Below are 20435 nucleotides of genomic sequence, written 5' to 3'. Positions count from 1 at the left end.
GAGAATATTATTTCTCCTATCCTGGTCCAAGGTGTAAATTCCCCTTCTTTTTTTTGGAAAATATTTTTCCATTGTATAGGAAATTATCAATAGTTCACCTATAGAGAATTTCCTAGATCTTGCCATCTTGCTGTGCTGATTTCTATTTCTAGGGTGTAGCCAAGTAACGGAACTAATTTCTATTTAAAAATGCGCAATTACAAATAATAAAATAATCCAATATTTTAAATCAATATTGATATAGATTGGTATTTCTATAAGTTTCAATCTATGTTTCAATATGTATTATAAACTTTTATTAACTTTTAGTTACATCCTAAGCTTTATAATCTTTATTGTATCAATTGTCTCTAATAGTTTCTAAGCAAACCTTAACTTTTTACTGTATTGCAACAAATGTATTTTTTTATGCTAGTATCCATCAAATATAACAATTGTTACTTTAACAGACTAAACTAACATGTAATAAGAATTTATATAAATATTATTCAAATTACAATATTTACACATAACCAAACACATGACCGTTATTCATTTTATTTTTATTTTTATTTATAAATACTCATGCGACATAGGGATCTTTCCAGAAAAATAAAGTTCACGCCCTTTTCTCGCAACCTTTATGCACAAATTCTTTAAATTAGCTTGTAACTTTAATTTAAGTTTAGTTACATTGTGGATACCATTTTGCGCACTTTAACTACTCATTTTTAAGATGGCATCATTGCAAGCAGGAAAGACAAAAAGTGGGAGAAGTGTGATGTTCACCCATCGTCAAAATTGTATTTTGGTGGAACAAGTGGTGGAACATTATGAGGAGATAATCGGCTACCAGGCAAGAACTGTTAACCCACAGAGAAAGCGGGCAATATGGACCCAAATCAGCGCATCTGTGTCTTCAGAAGGTAGCTTTCCGAAGGATGTAAGGGCATGTCGTAAGAGGGTTAACGACATTAGAAAGAACATAAAAAAAAAGTATGCCAAGCAAAACAATCGGCTAAAGCAACAGGTGGAGGACCAGGATACAGGGCGGAATTGACTGATTTCGAACAAATTCTCTATGCCAGGATGGGGGATGCAGTTGTGGTCGGCCTGGATGTTCCTGCATGGACTTTAGAGGTAAAATGTTTTTTTTATTATTTATTTATTTTTTTTGTTGGGTGGTGTTCTTACATTTGTAGGTATATTGAAATTTTTTTATTTATATTTAAGAACAACATGAGGATGTCTGTGGGGAAGAGGAGGTAAATGCACAGGAGGACCAACCTTTTGTCCATGAAACCACGTCTCAGGAACCTCAAGCTTCAACTTCCCAAACAAATAGAGATCGAGAAGAAAGCGCATGTAAGCAATATAAAAAATAAATTATTTGTGTATATCATATCGTTACTTTGTCAGAGGCTTTTCAAAAAAGTGCTGTTGAGATAGAAAGATGGATAACACAGGAGGGAAGAGAGATAGAAAGGAGGGGATAGAGATAGAAGGTGAGAGAGATAGAGATGTCAAAAGAGAGGTGTGGGTGATGGAGAGAAAAAGAAAATGGTAAATAGAGAGAAAAAAGAGACTTTGCAGTGTTTGGAGATCGAGATCGCAAAACATAGGGTTAGAGGGGTGGGTGATGTATAGAGCTATGGGTGTGACTACTGTAATACCATAAATTGCCCTTTTGAACGGGCATAATTAAAAAGCAATATTAAGCACAAATAAATAACCAAACAAAATATATATTCTTAACATAATTATATAAATATAATGAACCTTGTAACGGAATTTAATTTGTAATCAAGCAGACAATGTTTGTATGGGTATTGAAATTCTTCGATGTTTAAAATATTTTTAAATGAATGCATGTGTACATTGAAATCTCAAAAATTGAAAATATAGTTTGTTAACCCTTTTATTTCTCAACAGGTGTTAGAGCATTGCTTCAAACTATGCAAGATAGTTCAATTGCATTATATGATGGTATGTATGTAAATGGTAAATTTTAAAGGTTAGATATGGTTGTTTTTATTTTATTTAATTTGTTTTTTAATTTTATTTTTGTTTTTGAAGAAGAACAGGTCGAATTGACACTGCAACCACTAGTCGAGGACACCATCAATCAAGACGATGATGATGATGATGAGACACAAATACATGGTCACACATAGGAGGGACCAACACCACCTGATTTAAATACACCTGCTGCAAGTCCAATGATCAACGAATCTGACATTGATGAAACAGCAGAAGAAGTCAGACAACCTCCAATCACAGAGCGAACAAATGACATACAGGCACTGACAGATATGGCATCCTCATTTAGACAGGAACAAAGTGCTTTTTTTAAGGAACTCATTGAATTACAGAAACAAAGGAACAATATTCTGAAACGTGATTCAGAAATAAAAAGTGAATATTATAAAAAAAAAATAGAAATTATGAATAGGAGATCTCAGAATTGATACACAGAATCCAAAAAATTAAGTGTATATATTTTCTGGTTTTTAAATTTTGTTGTGATTTACATTTATTTTCGCTTTGTTTGTTTTAAAGTTTGTATTATTCATATTTATATATAGTTTGTTTTGGTTATATTTTCATTAAAGATATTTATCCCTTAATAAAAGAAACATTTTTGATAAATAAGCAAAAGTTTTATTTTTTCAAATGGGTGGAGTTAACTTCAATATCAAAGAATTGTGTACATTTCTTATAAAATAATTAAAACTCTGGGTGATGACATGTATTCTGAAAAAAAAAAAAAGAAATATTAGTAATTCAAATGCATAAAATTTAATAGAATAATACACAATTCTAAATAGTTTGCAATAATACTTACATGAAAAATATCTTTCAATAATTTCCAATCTATTTTGTACACCTGCCCTTGTAGTGTGTCTGCCTATAATTTCTTGAGGGATATAAGTGTCATCTGTGGGATCATTGGGACACTCCTCCTCTAAATTGCCTTGGGAAATTGCAATGTTGTGCAACATGCATGCAACTAGAATTATATCATTACATTTTTCAGGCGAATATTGAAGTGCTCCTCCAGACCTATCCAAAACTCTGAAACGCATTTTTAAAACCCCAAAAGTTCTTTCGATAGCACTTCTTGTGCTACGGTGGGATGCATTAAATTTAATTTCTCCTCTGGTATGTGGCATTGGGACAGGTGTCAACAGCCAAGTTCGGCACGGATAACCACTATCACCTATTTTTTCAAAAGAAAAATTGATTAGAGATTATAAATAATTTAAACATTACAATTAATCATAATTCATATATATATTTATGACATGTATAAAGTGCAAATCAGAAAAAAACTTCCAAAAAATACAGAGAACTGATTGCATTATAATTAGATTATATGGAAATAAGTTCATATTTACCTAATAGCCAACCGTGTGGCATGTTGCCCTGTTAAAAAGCAGAAAATAGTGCAGATTGTTTTAGGATGTGGAAATCATGACATGATCCAGGAAACCCAGATCGAACAGCCCAAATTCTAAGGTTTGCATCACACACAGCCTGTATGTTTAGGGAATGAAAGCTTTTCCTGTTCCTATATTGCTCCTCCCTTAGGGATGGTGGTCTAAGAGCAATATGGGTGCAATCTATAGCACCAAGAACATTGGGCATACCGGCTACTTGGTAAAAGTTGGACTTCACTGTATGCCATTCATGCACATTCCTAGGAACATAAATAAATGTAGAAAGATGTTTTAGAATTGCTTTTAAAACAATTGTTAAATGGCGGCAAAATGAAGGCTGACTCATGCCCACAACATCACTGGATACAGCCTGAAAAGATCCGGTTGCCAAAAAATGTAAAACTGCGAGTAATTTCAAAAGTCCAGGTATTGCCCTTGTTCTTCTGGTTCGGGGATCAATGTCATTTTTAATCAGAGAATATAGATTCAAAATGCTTTCTCGGTTTATCCTGAATTTGCGCTTAATTTCACGATCGGATAATGCCTCAAGTCCACAACGGGGCAAAAACAATCAAGGAACTCTTTGCCGTCTCCGGAACATATTTCCATCATTTTCACGATTTTCATGGGACTGAGCAAGAGAAATAGCGGCCAAAATAAAAAAAAACTCCATCTTCTATGAATAAAATATGGGAGTAAATTGTAAGTTCTCCTACTTGGTTATGGAGTATTTTCACGGTCGGATTTATAGGAGAATTATAGGTTCTCCTTTGGCGCAAAATAATGATAAATATGATTTTCGGCGATTTGTTGGGAGTATTTCTAAAAATACGACTGAAATCCATTGTTTTTTGGCTGTATTTGGCGCACCTGTGCGCCTTGGCGAGAGCGAAAAACTGGTCGTATTTTTAGGTCGTATTACAGCTTATTTTGGGCGTAAAATGTGTTGATAAATAGGAGAATAAATCCGACAGAGTAATTATAGGCGCAAAAGTAGGAGAATTATGATGATAAATAGAGCACTTAATATGAAATATGAAACTTCTTTACTCTTCCTAAAAAAACAAAAAAAACAGATTTTCTCTGGAGGTTGTGACAAAGGCCTTTTCACTTAACGCCCAAATTTCTGCTTGTTTTCGTCTGTCTTTTTCAGTGTTACCTTGCTCTTCACACAGACATCCAGAATTGTTCTTTAGTTGCTGGACTGAATTCACCCTCCCTTCTAGATGCTGAGATTTCACTGAGGGCCTCATTGTGGTCTTAAAATCGTTCTATGTTCCACTTTTCAGCATGTTTATTGCACAACGCTGAATATTTTTTAGGCACTCTTCCTCTTTACTATGTCATCAGCACACAACACTTTATGAACTTAGTATTTATCAATACAAATGACCTGTCCTTATGTGTTTTCACCAGGGTAAGGTATATTTTTGCATGGGTCCTTACTTCCTAACAAAAGTGGTACCATGGAATTATGGATGAAAGGAAAAACATATTTTTTTTTACTTATTGTTACACCCCATGAAGCAGGATATAAGTTAAAACACTTGGGTTAATCCATTGACGTATCTTTCTTCCATTTTTAATGCTTAGTGAAGCAGAGAAGGGAAAGAAGACCAGGAAATGTGGGTCTCCATGAGCCATTGCTAAGGTGGTAAAGAAATGTTTAATTCCTGGTCTCATGCTTACCATGACAGTACATGAGACAAAACAAAATTTGTCAGGAAAGGGAAGTCTTGGGTCTAAAACAGTTTCTTCGACTCAATGACAAGATAAATAGTGTATCAGTCTTGTAGAAATGTTCCGTGGCATTTAGGTCATATTTTAACATTTTGTCCATCTCAAAAGATGTGTAAGACAACATTCCAGGATCGAAATTTCCCAGTAGTGGATAACATCACTTTTTTTTTTAGGAGATCATAGGGACCATGCAAAAATATCACCTTACCTTGATGAAAACACAGATAAGGTAACCAAAAGAATTAAGCAAAATTGATCATAGACATAACTTGGAAAGTTTTTTGACTTTACTGTACCACCTAATTAAGTTTAGCTGCAGATGTTGTGTTATCCTCCTTTTCACTTAGAAAATAAGACAAAATGTTATTTGGTTTGTGGTGCCCAAACATTTACTTGCAACCGTATGTTCACAAGGTTAACCAGGATCAGTAATGCAAAACTTACATACTCCATCATTTTAGAGCATTTTTTGTTTGCAGTGGAATATGCTTATAATATTTTGGACTATTACCGTGCACAGCAGGCCTCTTCAGAACAATGATTTTGATCATCCTTTCTTTTGTCTCCTGTAGGTATGATTTAACTGAAGACGGAAAGCCACCTTTTGCCAATTAGGCAACCCAAAACACCTTTATAAGCAACTCTACATAATGAATGCAATGCGCTCACAGAAGAACCAATATTATTTTTATAGATCCATTTATTTCATAACTTGGCACTGTGTTCATTAACACCTTTTTAATTGTATTGTATTTTATTTTTAATTTCTTAAATTGGCCAACCCTTTTATTGAGCTTTATTAGCTGAGCGGCTTTACATTTTTATTTTATTTTTTCTATTATTATTTTTTTTTTAATTTTTGTCTAATAATGTGCAATAGGGTGTTTTTAATTACAATGAAACTGTATGGCTGTTATCCTTTTATAAGCAGGGAATTTGTTGCTTGTTGCAGGTGTGATTTTGTATATCATACTGTACACCATGTAAATATGTATTATTCTCTTTTGTAATTCATTTTATTTCTCCGTTTTGGTTGATCGCTAATTTGAAGATTGATAATAATCATGACATTCAGTTTTATTGGGTTCAACAATGACGATTCCTTGAAAGTGGCTGAGTCTTAAACAGTTCAGTATTAAAAGTCTTGGCATTGTTATGCCGAATCTTTTAACACAAAAGTGTATATATACATAGGGATAATTATTATTATTTTTATAAGCTTTTTCAGAAACCTATTGAATTTTTAGGTGTCTGGGTAAAATTGTTGTCTCCCAGAATCTTTTTTTTTTTATATATACTTTAGATTAAGGTATTTTTCTGCTCTGTTAATCTACCGTTCTGAATGTACTGTCATTGTGATGGAAGCTCATGGTGCACAGCAGTCATAGCAGTATCCTGGGAGCTAAAGAATGTGATTTTAAAATGCTGCATTGTTTTTAGAGTATTGTAAAGTGTTTGTAATTCGCGACAGCCTAAAATGTACATTCGGTCATCTTGTATGTCTTTATTATAGCTCACCCACGAAGGAAAATATTTGGTATCTAGTCAGATGATTCTTTAATATTTTTTTTCCTATAATATTTTTAATGTTATTTTATACGGTTAATACGTATTTTAGTTTTTAAACAGTTCCGCAATAGGTGCCTTGCATATTGCCTGTCTGTGGCTTTTGATTATAAATTATAGGGCTGTTTTTTTTTTTTTATAGATTTCAATACTATACTTCTTTCCTATGGCATGGAGAGTCCACAAAACATTCTAATTACTAGTGGGATATTCAATCCTGGCCAGCAGGAGGAGGCAAAGAGTACTTCAGCAGAGCTGTTAAAGGGACAGTCAAGTAAAAAAAAACCTTTCATGTTTCAAATAGGGCATATCATTTTAAACAACTTTCCAATTTACTTTTATCACCAATTTTGCTTTGTACTCTTGTTATTCTTAGTTGAAAGCTAAACCTAGGAGGTTCATATGCCTATTTCTTAGACCTTGAAGGCCGCCTCTAATCTAAATGCATTTTGATAGTTTTTCACTACTAGAGGGCATTAGTTCACGTGTTTCATATAGATAACATTGAGCTTGTGCACGTGAATTTACCATGGAGACAGCTCTGATTGGCTAAAATGCAAGTCTGTCAAAAGAACTGAAATAAGGGGCAGTCTGCTGAGGCTTAGATACAATATAATTACAGAGGTAAAACGTGTATTATAACTGTGTTGGTTATGCAAAACTGGGGAATTGGTAATTAAGGTATTATATATCTTTTAAAACAACAAAAATTCTGGTGTTGACTGTCCCTTTAAGTATCACTTCCCTTACCCATATCCCCCAGTCATTCTCTTTGCCTTGATCACAGGAGGATGGCGAAGATGGTGTCTGAAGATTTCTGCCAATCCATTTATGGGTACTTTTCCCTGCAAGCAAGGATTGGGGTCTAGCTGTGTCCATGTCAATCTCTTTAGTAAGAGTAATGGTGGCTATTAGCAGTTAGAAGACGACAAGGTGGTCTTTGCTTAAACTTCTCACATTATTGCTACCCCTATTATAGAAAGATATTTTTTTTTTGCGGTCACGTGACTGTTCCTCGGCACGTCCGGTTTTTGGCTTCTCTGATTAGATCAGAGTTTGCCGCGGGGAGTGTGGAGGTTGCAGTTTCCTCTGGAGGGGGAATTCTCCGTTTGCAAGTGGATTTGCGCTGTTCCGGTAACAAGGATGTGTATTTTGCTACCGGGTGTGTCCGGTTTTCTGTGCTAGTGGGTTAGCAACTTCTGGAGGGGTAAAACCTCAGCAGAGCTGAGGGTTTTAGGTGCTTATTTATGTTTTATTGCTTCATAAAAATAAACCTAATTTGGCATTTAACTAATTCTTGTTAATTGCTAGGAACTTATACCCAATTATGGACACTAATGCTAAAGTTGATTCTTTTGAAAAATGCTTATTGTGTTTTGAGGCTAAGATAATTCCTCCTGTACAGTTTTGCTTTTTATGTCTAAATAAAACTTTAAAGTTTAAAGATAAGATGTCTCTCCCTGAGCCTCCTGTCTCTCAGGATAGTGTTATCCTAGCTACACCTCAGCTTTCCTCTCAAGCTTCCCAAGCTTCACATGCAGTGCCCTGCGGTTCCTCTCAAACAACTGGGGGTGTTTTTTTACCTGGGGATTTCGCTGCACAGATTACTTCTGCTGTTTCTGCAGCTTTATCAGCTTTTCCAAAGGTTTCTGGTAAGCGTAAGAGGAAATCTAAACATATTGATGTTAGAAAGGCTGACTCCGCTAAGGCTTCGTTAGTCAGTTTATCTCAATTATCTGATGAGGATGATTCTTCCTTGGCATCTGAGGGGGAGTTGTCAGATTCTGATACTGTAGTGACCAATTCTGCAGATTCAGAAGAAATTAATTTCAGATTTAAGTTAGAACACCTTTGAGTTCTTTTGAAGGAGGTTCTTGCTACTTTGGAAGAATCCGTCGCTTCTGTTGCGGAGAATCCAAAGCGGTCTAGTAAGCTTAATAGGGTATATGATGTACCCTCATCTGTGAAAGTATTTCCAGTTCCAGACCGTATGTCAGATATTATAACTCAGGAATGGGATAAACCAGGGATTCCTTTTTCCCCGTCCTCTGTTTTTAAAAAGATGTTTCCTGTTGTGAATGCTATTCGTGGTGCACGGTGCCCAAGGCAGTGGGAGCTATCTCTACTCTGGCTAAGAGAACTACTATTCCTATTGAAGATAGTTGTTCTTTCAAGGATCCCATTGATAAGAAGCTTGAAGCTTTTTTGAAGAAGATGTACATTCATCAGGGATTACAGTGGCAACTTGTTGCTAGTATTGCTACAGTTGCGGGGGCAGCATCTTATTGGTGCGAAGACTTATCTAAACTTATCCTAGAAGAGACTACTATAGAGGAGATCCAAGACTGGATCAAGGCTCTCAAGCTAGCCAATACCTTTATTTGTGATGCCAACATGCAAGTTCTTAGGCTGGGTGCTAAGATTTCTGGTTTTACGGTTATAGCTAGCAGAGCTCTGTGGTTAAAATCTTGGTCTGCAGATGTTACATCCAAGTCCAAGCTTTATCTCTGCCTTATAAGGGTAAAACCTTGTTTGGACCAGGTCTGGCAGAAATGATTTCTGACATTACAGGTGGAAAGGGTTATTTTCTTCCTCAGGATATAAAGAATAGACCTAAGGGTCGCCAGAATTCTAATTTTCGTTCCTTTCGTAACTTTAAGGGACAGAAGTCTTCCTCTTCCAAGTCGGATCAATCCAAGTCTTCTTGGAGGTCCAGTCAGCCTTGGAATATGGGGAAGCAAGCCAAGAAGCCTTCCGTTGATTCTAAATCAACATGAAGGGGCTGCCCCCGATCCTGTAGTGGATCAAGTAGGGGGGCAGGCTTTCTTTTTTTTTGGCAGGCTTGCATATGCAATGTTCCAGATCCTTGGGCCATAGATATACTATCCCACGGTTACAGAATAGAATTCAAATCTTGTCCTCCCAGGGGCAGATTGCACCTGTCAAGGTTATCTGTGAACCAGATAAAGAGAGAGGCCTTCTTAAACTGCGTAAAGGACCTATCATCCCTGGGAGTGATTGTTCCAGTACCTCTAGAGGAACAGGATCTAGGATTCTATTCAAATCTATTTGTAGTTTCCAAAAAGGAATTCTGGACCAAAAGTGTCTCAAACAATTCCTCAGGGTTTCGTCCTTTAAGATGAAGCCCATCTGTTCTATTCTTCCTTTGGTCCAAAAGGGTCAGTTCATGACTACGTGTATCTTCATGTTCTTATTCACAGGGATCATTATCAGTATGTAAGGTTTGCCTTCCAGGACAAACATTTCCAGTTTTTGCCCTTCCATTTGGCCTTGCTTCAGATTCCAAAATTTTCACAAAGGTTCTGGGGGCTCTTCTGACATTGTTGAGGGCCCAGGGTATTGCTGTGACACCTTATCAAGATGACATTTTAGTTCAAGCGCTATCTTTTCATCTAACAAAATCTCTTATCTAAGTGAATCTGGGATAGAGTTCCCTTGTTCCAGATACAAGGGTGTGTTTCTTGGGAACAATCATAGGTTCCCTGTCCATGAAGATTTTTCTGACAGACATCAAAAAATCCAAACTTCATGTTTCTTGCCTTTCTCTCCAGTCTACTATTCGTCCATCTGTGGCTCAATGCATGGATGAGATTGGACTTATGGTTGCTTGCCTCCATGGACATCATTCCTTTTGCTCGGTTCCATCTGAGACTTCTGCAACTCTGCATGCTCAATCAATAGAAAGGGGACCACTCAGATCTCTCACAGAAGATAAATTTGGATTCCCCAACAAGAGTCTCTTGTGGTGAATTTCTCAGGACCATCTTTTTCAGGGCACATGCTTCCTGAGGCCTTCCTGGGTGATTGTGACCATGGACGCCAGCCTGTTAGGCTGGGGAGCAATTTGGGGTTTCTTAAAAGCACAGGTTCTGTGGACTCCAGAGGAGTCGTCTCTTCTAATAAACATCTTGGAGTTGAGAGAAATTTTCTATGCTTTAATAGTTTGGCCTCAAGTAGCTTTGATCCGATTTATCAGATTTCAGTCGGACAACATTACCTCGGTGGCCTACATCAATCACCAGGGAGGAACTCGGAGTTCCTTGGCAATGGAGGTACTCACATTCTCCAGTGGGAGGAGTCTCACGATTGCCATCTCTCTGCCATCCACATACCAGGAGTGGACAACTGGGAGGCGTTTTTTCTAAGCAGGCAGACTTTTCATCCTGGAAAGTGGGCTCTCCAATTAGAGGTTTTCATAATGATAACTCTCAGGTGGAGTCTCGTCAAAATGCCAAGCTTCCAAAGTACGGCTCAAGGTCAAAAGATCCTCAAACCGTTCTGGTAGATGCTCTAGCGGTTCCTTGGAGCTTCAATCTAGCATCTTCTGTTCTGGATACCTGTTTCCTCCGTTTGTGTTGCTTCCACGAGTAATTGCTCGCATCAAACAGGAGAGAGCATCTGTGATTCTAATAGCTCCTGCATGGCCTCGCAGGATCTGGTTCGCGGATCTGGTGAGGATGTCATCTCATCCGCTGTGGTGGTTACCTTTCAGGAAGGACCTTCTACTTCAGGGTCCCTTTCCTCATCGAAATCTGGTTTCTCTGAAGCTGACTGCTTGGAGAATGAACGTCTAAGTTTGGCTCGACGTGGCTTCTCTGAGAAAGTCAGTCATAGATACTATGCTTCAGTCTCGTAAATAGGTTACTCACAGAATTTACCATAGGGTATGGTGTAAATACCTTCATTGGTGGGATTCATAGGGTTTTTCTTGGAACAAAGTAAGGGTTCCTCAAATTTTGGCTTTTCTTCAGGAGGGCCTAGAGAAGGGTTTGTCAGTCAGTACTTTGAAGGGTCAGATTTCTGCACTGTCTGCCAGATGTTTAGTCTTTTGTTCAGGCCTTGGTCAGAACTAGGCCTGTGTTAAAATCTGTTGCTCCCCCTTGGAGCCTTAACCTTGTTCTTAGAGTTTTGCAGCAGGCTCCGTTTGAGCCAATGCATTCTGTTAATGTTAATTTCTTATCTTGGAAGGTTTTGTTTCTTCTTGCTATTTCTTCTGTATGCAGAGTTTCTAAACTTTCTGCTCTGCCATGTGATTCCCCTTACCTTATTTCATACTGATAAGGCGGTCCTTAGTACTATGCTGTGGTTTTTCCCTAAGGTAGGGTCGGATCACAATATTAAACAGGAAATTGTTGTTCCTTTTTTTTTGTCCTAACAATTCTTCTCAGAAGGAACGTCTTTTGCATAACTTGGATGTTGTGCGTGCTTTTAAATTTTATCTTCAAGCAACTAAGGATTTTCGTCAGACTTCTGTCTTGTTTGTTGTTTTCTCTGCTAAGCGTAGGGGTCAGAAGGCCACTTCTACCACTCTTTCTCTCTGGTTGAGAAGTGTTATCCGTTTAGCTTATGAGACAGCTGGACAGCAGCCTCCTGAGAGACTTAAGGCTCATTCCACTAGAGCTGTTTTTTCTTCACGGGCTTTCAAAAATGAAGCTTCTGTGGAGCAAATCTGTAAGGCGGCCACTTGGTCTACATACATTTTCCAAATTCTACAAATTTGATACTTTTGCCTCAACTGAGACTTCTTTTGGGAGAAAAGTTCTTCAAGCAGTGGCGGCTTCAGTTTAGGTCCGCCTGTCTTGTTCTCCCTCCCTATTCATTCTGTGTCGTCTAGCTTGGGTATTTGGTTCCCACTAGTAATTAGTATGTTTTGTGGCCTCTCCATGCCATAGGAAAGAAAACAATTTATTCTTACCTTATTATTTATTTATTTCCGGACATGGAGAGTCCACGACCCGCACCTCTATACCCTTGTGTTATCATCTTTTTCCGTTTCCCTTCGGCCGAATTACTAGGGGTTATGGGTGAGGGAAGTGATACTTAACAGCTCTGCTGGGGTGCTCTTTGCCTACTGCTGGCCAGGAGTGAATATCCCACTAGTAATTATAATGTTTTGTGGACTCTCCATGCCCGGAAAGAAAGACATTTATCAGGTAAGCATACATTTTGTTTTTCACTACATCTGGAATATTGAGGCTACCACAATATTTTACTGAGATTATGCAGGGGTTAGACGGTTAGCATGCATTCAATGTTGTCATACTAATATTGTATGTGCATCAATACCATAAGAAACATTCCCACTGGGGGTGAAAATTTTCACCATGGCTGTGGTGTTGTCTGGCATCCATGGGGTTAACTGTAGCTCTTGATTACAAGTTTGTGATAACATTTTAGTAATTAAGATGGGTGGTAAAGTACAATGTCATGGGCAGCAAGATGACATAGACGATATCTTCACCCACAACATTGTGGTGATGATATTGTTAACAATAATATTTTAGCGACGACAGTTCAAACAGATATCCGTTTTTAGGTAGAATACTTCACCCCCTCCTTATCGGTCATAAATTGTGGTTGCACGTGTATAACTGAAAAAAATCTGGGAAACAACAATTGAAGCATTGCTGGACCCACTAATACTAAAGGCTTGTTTACATGCTTAACAGATCTGGCTACAAACTGTGGAATGTAGTGCGACCTGAATAACACTATAGCTTGTTCATTGTCAGGATATACAAACAGAGAGAAAGAGAAAACAAAAAACAGGTCAACATGTTGCAAATATTTCAAACAGCTTGAAGTTAATACTGGCTTTATATTTATGTTCTAAATTTGTTGTGTAAGCATAAAAATGGTTAGGCCAGTTGTTCCCAGTTCCAGTCATCATGAAATACTAAATTCCCAGGGTTTCTGGCTTTCTGGACCAGAGAAAGCTTTGGTGGTTGTTAGCACCATCTTGGTATGACTAGCAATACCCTGAATTCCTGCATGGGCGACTGGTTTCAGAAGTTATTGGCCTAGACATTTTTCTTTGTTGCCTCAAAAAAACTGTCCACAAAAGCTTGGACAGGAGTATCTCTGACACGACGTATATTTATCTTGTGCCTTAAATAACTGTGTAAATGTATCTTCGTTATGGAAAAAAAGTTTACTGTATTCAACAGCATTTATATTTTGTGTTTCTGAATAAAATGTATATATGTGCTGTATTTCAGCAATGTGCAAATAAGCAATATCAATAAAGAGCATGTAATCCAAACATGAATCCATGTACCATTTGGATTCAATAATTGCAAGCTTTAAGTGTGTGCTTGTTTTTATTAGAGATAATCTATATTGTGTTATATTGTAAATATGTATATCAAACTAATGTATTGAATAACAAACGTATTTCACAAAATTATTATCCAAGGCGCACTTCTGCATGATATATTTCCAATTCTGATTTCAAATTTCCCTGTGTCTTCTTGGTTGAAATGTTACATGGGGTAGGCTTAGGAGCATGCCAGTGCCTAGAGCACTATATGGCAGCAGTGTTTGAAACAATATTTGTCACTTCCATTTTTTAGAGGTGGGAGAACCAGGCAGCTGTCTGGGACACAAGGGACACTACTAGGGGCAGTATGAGCAGAATCCTTCTAGCCTCCCTTCCCAGGTGCAGAACTACCACGGGTGTTGTAGCTCCAGTATTGGAGTGCTTTGCGGACCAATGGTGGAATCAGGGACCTGTTAAATGATCTATTTTTCTTCCTACACTCATATTATTGCAGCAGTGCCTGCCTTCAGAGTTTTTACTGATACCAGTGTTAAAGGGACAGTAAACCTTAAAAATAATGTTATATAATTCTGCACATAGTGCAGAATTATATAACATTATTTAGGTGCTATAGCCATAACAGGAGCGAGCTGCACTTAGTGCTATGGCGCGGTCGGGCCGGGCTGTGACTATACAGCTGGCCCGATGCGCTGACTAAAAATAACAGACCCCCTCAGCAGAGAGCGGGTCTGTTAAAGCGCCATATTTTAGCAAATTAAACAGTAAAAAATGATTTTATGGCTATAGCACCTAAATAATGTTATATAATTCTGCACTATGTGCAGAATTATATAACATTATTTTTAAGGTTTACTGTCCCTTTAAGATTTTGGCATTGAGTGTCTACATCTGTTACCACTACAGAAAAGTTAAGAAGATCTGCTTCCTATTTGGAGACAAGTACTTCATCTGTGAAAATGGCTTAGGCGAAGGTACAGAAAGATTTGAGTGTGTGCTTGTGTTCTTTAGTGAAGGCAAGGAAAGTACAAAACTGTCTGTAAGAAGTATGTAAGTGGACTACCAATGTGTAGGTATAGTTTTTTTTAAAGTTAATGGACCGCTAAATACAGTATTATTACATCATAAAGAAATGCATAGAACAAAAGGTAATGTAATTGCAAATCAGCAGTAAATTTATTTCTTTTACAAGATATGACGAGTCCACGGATTTCATCCTTACTTGTGGGATTACGCCTCCTGGTCAGCAGGAGGAGGCAAAGAGCTCCACAACAGAGCTGTATATATAGCTCCTCCCTTCCCTCCCACCCCAGTCATTCTCTTTGCCTGTGTTAGTGATAGGAAGAGGTAAAGTGAGATTTTAGTTTAGATTCTTCAATCAAGAGTTTTTTATTTTCAAACGGTACCAATGTGTGCTGTTTTTTATTACAGAGCAGCTTGTGAATAGTCTTCTAGACTATGGGATCTAGGGAATTTTTGTATCCGCTGTGCCTCCCATATTTGTTCTGCATTATCTGTATATGGTCTTGTGAGGTTGTAACCAAGACCCTGCCTTTTCACAGGACCTCAGGAGGAAGATTGGACCTCTTGATACTGTGAAGTAATCATGCTGTACCCTCAGCATAGAGGTAAGTGCAGTTTTTATTCTGGGTATCTCAGACTAACTGTACTGATCAGATGTATATATTGGGAGTTTGCCCTTTATACTTTCCCCAAGACATTATGGCAGTCTTGCATTTCCTAAGAGCTCTGGGGTATGTGTACGTTGCCGGTCTTAGTTGATGTTACCTAGGGTAGGAGAGAGACAGACCGGATTTAACTTAGAGTATGCAGCAGACACTCTAGAATGGTTGTGTGATCTAGAGGCACTGGGAGATGTTTGTGTGCAGGGAGTCACTGTACAACGGGCTGGCTGACGCTGGGGATGGTTGTGTTCAAGGCTCCAGTTTTGGGCAATGTCTATTCTGATGTGTCACTGTGTTAGTTCAGTAACCTAAGGCGCTGCTATACAATCATATGTGTCTGCATTTTGCGGTGAATTTTTACTTTCTATTACGCCCACAAAGGGTGGGGCTTATTTTCGCGCGCTCTGACAGCGCATCTATCCCTTCTCTGGTAGCTGCATCGCATCGGTTCCTAAGTGCACTTGTGTGATTTTCAAGTGACTTAGGTGTACAGTGTGGCTTATGCTTATTTCGGATTGCAAATAAGGTTATAACTCAATAAATCTATAGAAGCGTTTTTCTTAAAGATGCAGTACAAATGATTTTTTTGTTACACGGATTTGATCAAGATTGTTTTTTGTTTAGGTTAACATGGATGACCTTGAACAAAATATGTGCCCTATGTGTTTGGATGCCATTGTGGAACCCCCTGATACACTATGTGACAATTGTGTTGAGAGAGCCTTAAAATGTAAAGAGAAAATATTTTTTAATAAAGATATGTCTAAAGATTGTTCTCAAACCAATGAGATTCAGGGTATGCCGCAATCTTCTCCCTAAGCGTCACAGCCTTTAACGCCCGCACAAGCTACGCCATGTTCTTCTATGGCGTCTGCTTCTTTCACTTTGCAGGATATGGCTGCAGTTATGTCATCTACCCTCACAGAGGTTTTGTCTAAGTTACCAGTGTTGCAAGGCAAAGGTAGCAGGGCAGAAGCTCAGGGGGTCCCTGTAACGTCTGATGCTTTGATGGCTATCTCTGATGTACCCTCCCAGGCCTCTGATTTGTGGGGTAAGGCGATCCTGTCTAAGGGGCAACTGTCTGATTTAGGTAGTGCGTTGCCCCAGACAGATTCAGACGTCGTGTCCTTTAGATTTAAGCTGAAACACCTCCGCCTGTTACTTCGGGAGGTTTTAATGACTCTGGACGATTGTGACTCTATTGTGATTCCTCCATAGAAATTGTGTAAGATGGACAGATATCTGGAATTCCCTGCTTATTCCGATACTTTTCCGGTTCCTAAGAGAATTTCTGAGATTGTTACTCTGGAGTGGGAAAGACCGGGTATTCCGTTCTCCCCTTCCCCTATGTTCAAGAAAATGTACCCTATAGCTGACACCATGCGGGATTCTTGGCAAACGGTCCCCAAGGTGGAGGGAGCTATATCTACCCTAGCTAAGCATACGACTATCCTGATTGAGGACAGTTGTGCTTTCAAAGACCCTATGGATAAAAAGTTGGAGGGTCTTCTAAAAAAGCTATTTGTTCATCAAGGTTTTCTCTTACAAGCTGCGGCCTTTTGGTTTGATGCCTTGGAAGAGTCTCTGAAGACTGAGACTTCTTTAGAGGAAATAATGTATAGGATTAAGGCCCTGAAGTTGGCTAATTCCTTTGTTACAGACGCCGCCTTTCAGATCGCCAAATTGGCGGCTAAGAATGCAGGTTTTGCCATTCTATCGCGCAGAGCCTTATGGTTAAAATCTTGGTCTGCGGATGTGTCCTCTAAATCCAAGCTTTTGACTATTCCTTTCAAGGGGAAGACTCTATTCGGGCCTGACCTGAAAGAGATCATTTCTGACATTACGGGAGGTAAGGGCCACCTTCTCCCTCAGGATAAGTCAGCCAAACAAAGAAGACAGAGTAATTTTCGTTCCTTTCGAAATTTCAAGGGAGTCCCTTCTTCCTCTTCAGCTAAGCAGGAAGGGAACTTTGCACAAGCCAAGTCCACCTGGAGACCCAACCAGGCTTGGAACAAGGGTAAACAACTCAAGAAGCCCGCTGCTGCTCCCAAGACAGCATGAAGGGGTGGCCCCCAATCCGGAACCTGATCTAGTAGGGGGAAGACTTTCTCTCTTTGTCCAGGCTTGGATAAGAGGTGTTCAGGATCCCTGGACACTAGAAATCGTGTCCCAGGGGTATCAACTGGAGTTCAAAAATTCCCTTCCAAGGGGAAGGTTTCTTCTTTCATGATTGTCTGTAGACCAGACAAAAAGAGAGGCGTTCTTACGTTGTGTAAAAGACCTCTCCACTATGCGAGTAATTCATCCCGTCCCAATACAGGAACAAGGGCAGGGGTTTTACTCAAATCTTTTTGTGGTTCCCAAAAAAGAGGGAACGTTCAGACCCATTTTAGATCTCAAGAGTCTAAACAAGTTTCTCAGAGTTCCAATCTTCAAGATGGAGACGATTCGGACAATTCTTCCATTGATCCAGGAGGGTCAATATATGACTACCGTGGACTTAAAGGATGCATACCTTCACATTCCTATCCACAGAGATCATCACCAGTTTCTAAGGTTTGCCTTCCTAGACAAACATTTTCAGTTCGTGGCTCTTCCCTTCGGGTTGGCCACGGCACCCAGGATCTTCACAAAGGTTCTAGGGTCTTTGCTAGTGGTTCTCAGCTCGCGGGGCATTGCAGTGGCGCCTTATCTGGACGATATTCTAATCCAGGCATCGTCTTACCAACTGACAAATTCTCATACTGACATGGTTCTGTCCTTTCTAAGGACTCATGGGTGGAAGGTGAATCTAGAAAAGAGTTCACTAATTCCACAGACAAGGGTTCCTTTCCTGGGAACTCTAATAGATTCCGTATCTATGAAAATCTTCTTGACGGAAGTCAGAAAGTTAAGGATTCTGAATACATGCCGAACCCTTCAGTCCAATCCTCGGCCATCAGTGGCTCAGTGCATGGAGGTAATTGGATTGATGGTGGCGGGCGGCAATGGACATCGTTTCCGTTTGCTCATTTTCATCTCAGACCTCTTCAATTGAGCATGCTCAGACAGTGGAATGGAGATTATGCAGATTTGTCTCCTCAGATAGATCTGGATCAGGAGACAAGAGACTCTCTTCTTTGGTGGTTGTCGCTGGATCATCTGTCCCAAGGAACGTACTTCCGCAGACCTTCACGGGTGATAGTGACAACGCACGCCAGTCTACTTCGATGGGGTGCAGTCTGGAATTCCCTGAAGGCTCAGGGTGTGTGGATTCGGTTGGAGTCTCTACTTCCCATCAATATTCTGGAGTTGAGAGCAATATTCAATGCGCTTCAAGCTTGGCCTCAGTTGGCTTCGGCCGAATTCATCCGATTTCAGTCGGACAACATCACGACTGTGGCTTACATCAATCATCAGGGAGGAACAAGGAGTTCCTTAGCGATGACAGAAGTATCCAAGATAATTCGGTGGGCGGAGGCTCACTCTTGTTATCTGTCGGCAATCTACATTCCAGGAGTGGACAACTGGGAGGCGGATTTTTTGAGCAGACAGACGTTTCATCCAGGGGAATGGGAACTCCATCCGGAGGTCTTTGCCTCCCTGATTCTCAGGTGGATTTGGATCTGATGGCGTCTCGTCAGAATGCCAAGCTCCTGAGATACGGATCCAGGTCCAGGGATCCTCAGGCCGAACTGATAGATGCCTTGGCAGTGCCTTGGTCGTTCAACCTAGCTTATATGTTTCCACCGTTTGCTCTCCTTTCACGGGTAATTGCACGGATCAAACAAAAGAGGGCTTCTGTGATTCTAATCGCCCCTGCGTGACCTTGCATGACTTACTATGCCGATCTGGTGGACATGTCCTCTCTGCCGCCGTGGAAGCTTCCATTGAGGCAGGACCTTCTAATTCAGGGACCCTTCCATCATCTGAATCTAGTTTCTCTGCAGCTGACTGCTTGGAGATTGAACGCTTGATTTTATGTAAGCGAGGGTTTTCTGATTCGGTCATTGATACCTTGATTCAGGCATGAAAGCCTGTTACTCGAAAAATTTACCATAAGATATGGCGTAAATATCTTTATTGGTGCGAATCCAAGGGCTACTCATGGAGTAGAGTTAGGATTCCCAGGATTTTGTCTTTTCTCCAAGATGGATTGTCGACAAGTTCCTTAAAGGGACAGATTTCTGCTTTGTCTATTTTGTTACATAAACGTCTGTCAGATGTTCAATCTTTTTGTCAGGCTCTGACTAGAATCAGGCCTGTGTTTAGACCAATTGCTCCTCCTTGGAGTTTGAACTTAGTTCTTAATGTTCTTCAAGGGGTTCCGTTTGAACCTATGCATTCCATAGATATTAAGTTGTTATCTTGGAAAGTTTTATTTTTGGTTGCAATTTCCTCTGCTCGCAGAGTTTCTGAGCTTTCAGCTTTACAATGTATTCTCCTTATCTTATTTTTCATTCTGATAAGGTGGTTTTACGTACCAAACCCAGTTTCCTTCCTAAGGTTGTTTCTAATAAGAATATTAATCAGGAAAGTATTCCTTCCTTGTGTCCTAATCCTCCTTCTAAGAAGGAGCGTCTGTTACATAACTTGGACGTGGTCCGTGCCCTGAAGTTTTACTTGCAGGCGACTAAGGATTTTCGGCAATCATCTTCATTATTTGTTGTTTTTTCTGGAAAGCGTAGGGGCCAGAAAGCTACGGCTACCTCTCTTTCTTTTTGGCTGAAGAGTATCATCCGTTTTGCATATGAGACTGCTGGACAGCAGCCTCCTGAAAGAATTACGACTCATTCTACTAGGGCTGTGGCTTCCTCATGGGCATTTAAAAATGATTTGCAAGGCTGCAACTTGGTCGTCTCTTCACACTTTTTCCAAATTTGATACTTTTGCTTCATCTGAGGCTGTTTTTGGGAGAAAGGTTCTTCAAGCAGTGGTGCCTTCCATTTAGGTTCCTGTCTTGTCCCT

At 39.4% G+C, this 20435-nt stretch overlaps 1 protein-coding gene and 1 long non-coding RNA gene across 4 annotated transcripts in view; one reads left to right on the top strand and one right to left on the bottom strand.

The window, feature by feature from the left end:
* The window catches only part of ESYT2 (extended synaptotagmin 2), a 581700-nt gene extending 567875 nt beyond the window's left edge, over positions 1 to 13825 (top strand). For all 3 annotated transcript variants that reach the window (XM_053713830.1, XM_053713829.1, XM_053713828.1), the window contains one exon: positions 5732 to 13825. In XM_053713830.1, coding sequence (XP_053569805.1) covers positions 5732 to 5774 — 43 coding nt within the window. In that variant the 3' untranslated portion in view covers positions 5775 to 13825. The remainder of the gene's footprint in view (positions 1 to 5731) is intronic.
* Positions 2618 to 3107, bottom strand: LOC128660165 (uncharacterized). Its single transcript, XR_008402511.1, has 2 exons — positions 2825 to 3107; positions 2618 to 2733 (listed from the first exon to the last, which is right to left on the bottom strand). It is a non-coding gene; the product is annotated as an uncharacterized LOC128660165 (long non-coding RNA).
* Positions 13826 to 20435: the final 6610 nt, after the last annotated feature.

This window comes from Bombina bombina, chromosome 5, assembly GCF_027579735.1.
Source record: "Bombina bombina isolate aBomBom1 chromosome 5, aBomBom1.pri, whole genome shotgun sequence".
Taxonomy (NCBI): domain Eukaryota; kingdom Metazoa; phylum Chordata; class Amphibia; order Anura; family Bombinatoridae; genus Bombina; species Bombina bombina.
This window is presented reverse-complemented; position numbering and strand designations above follow the sequence as displayed.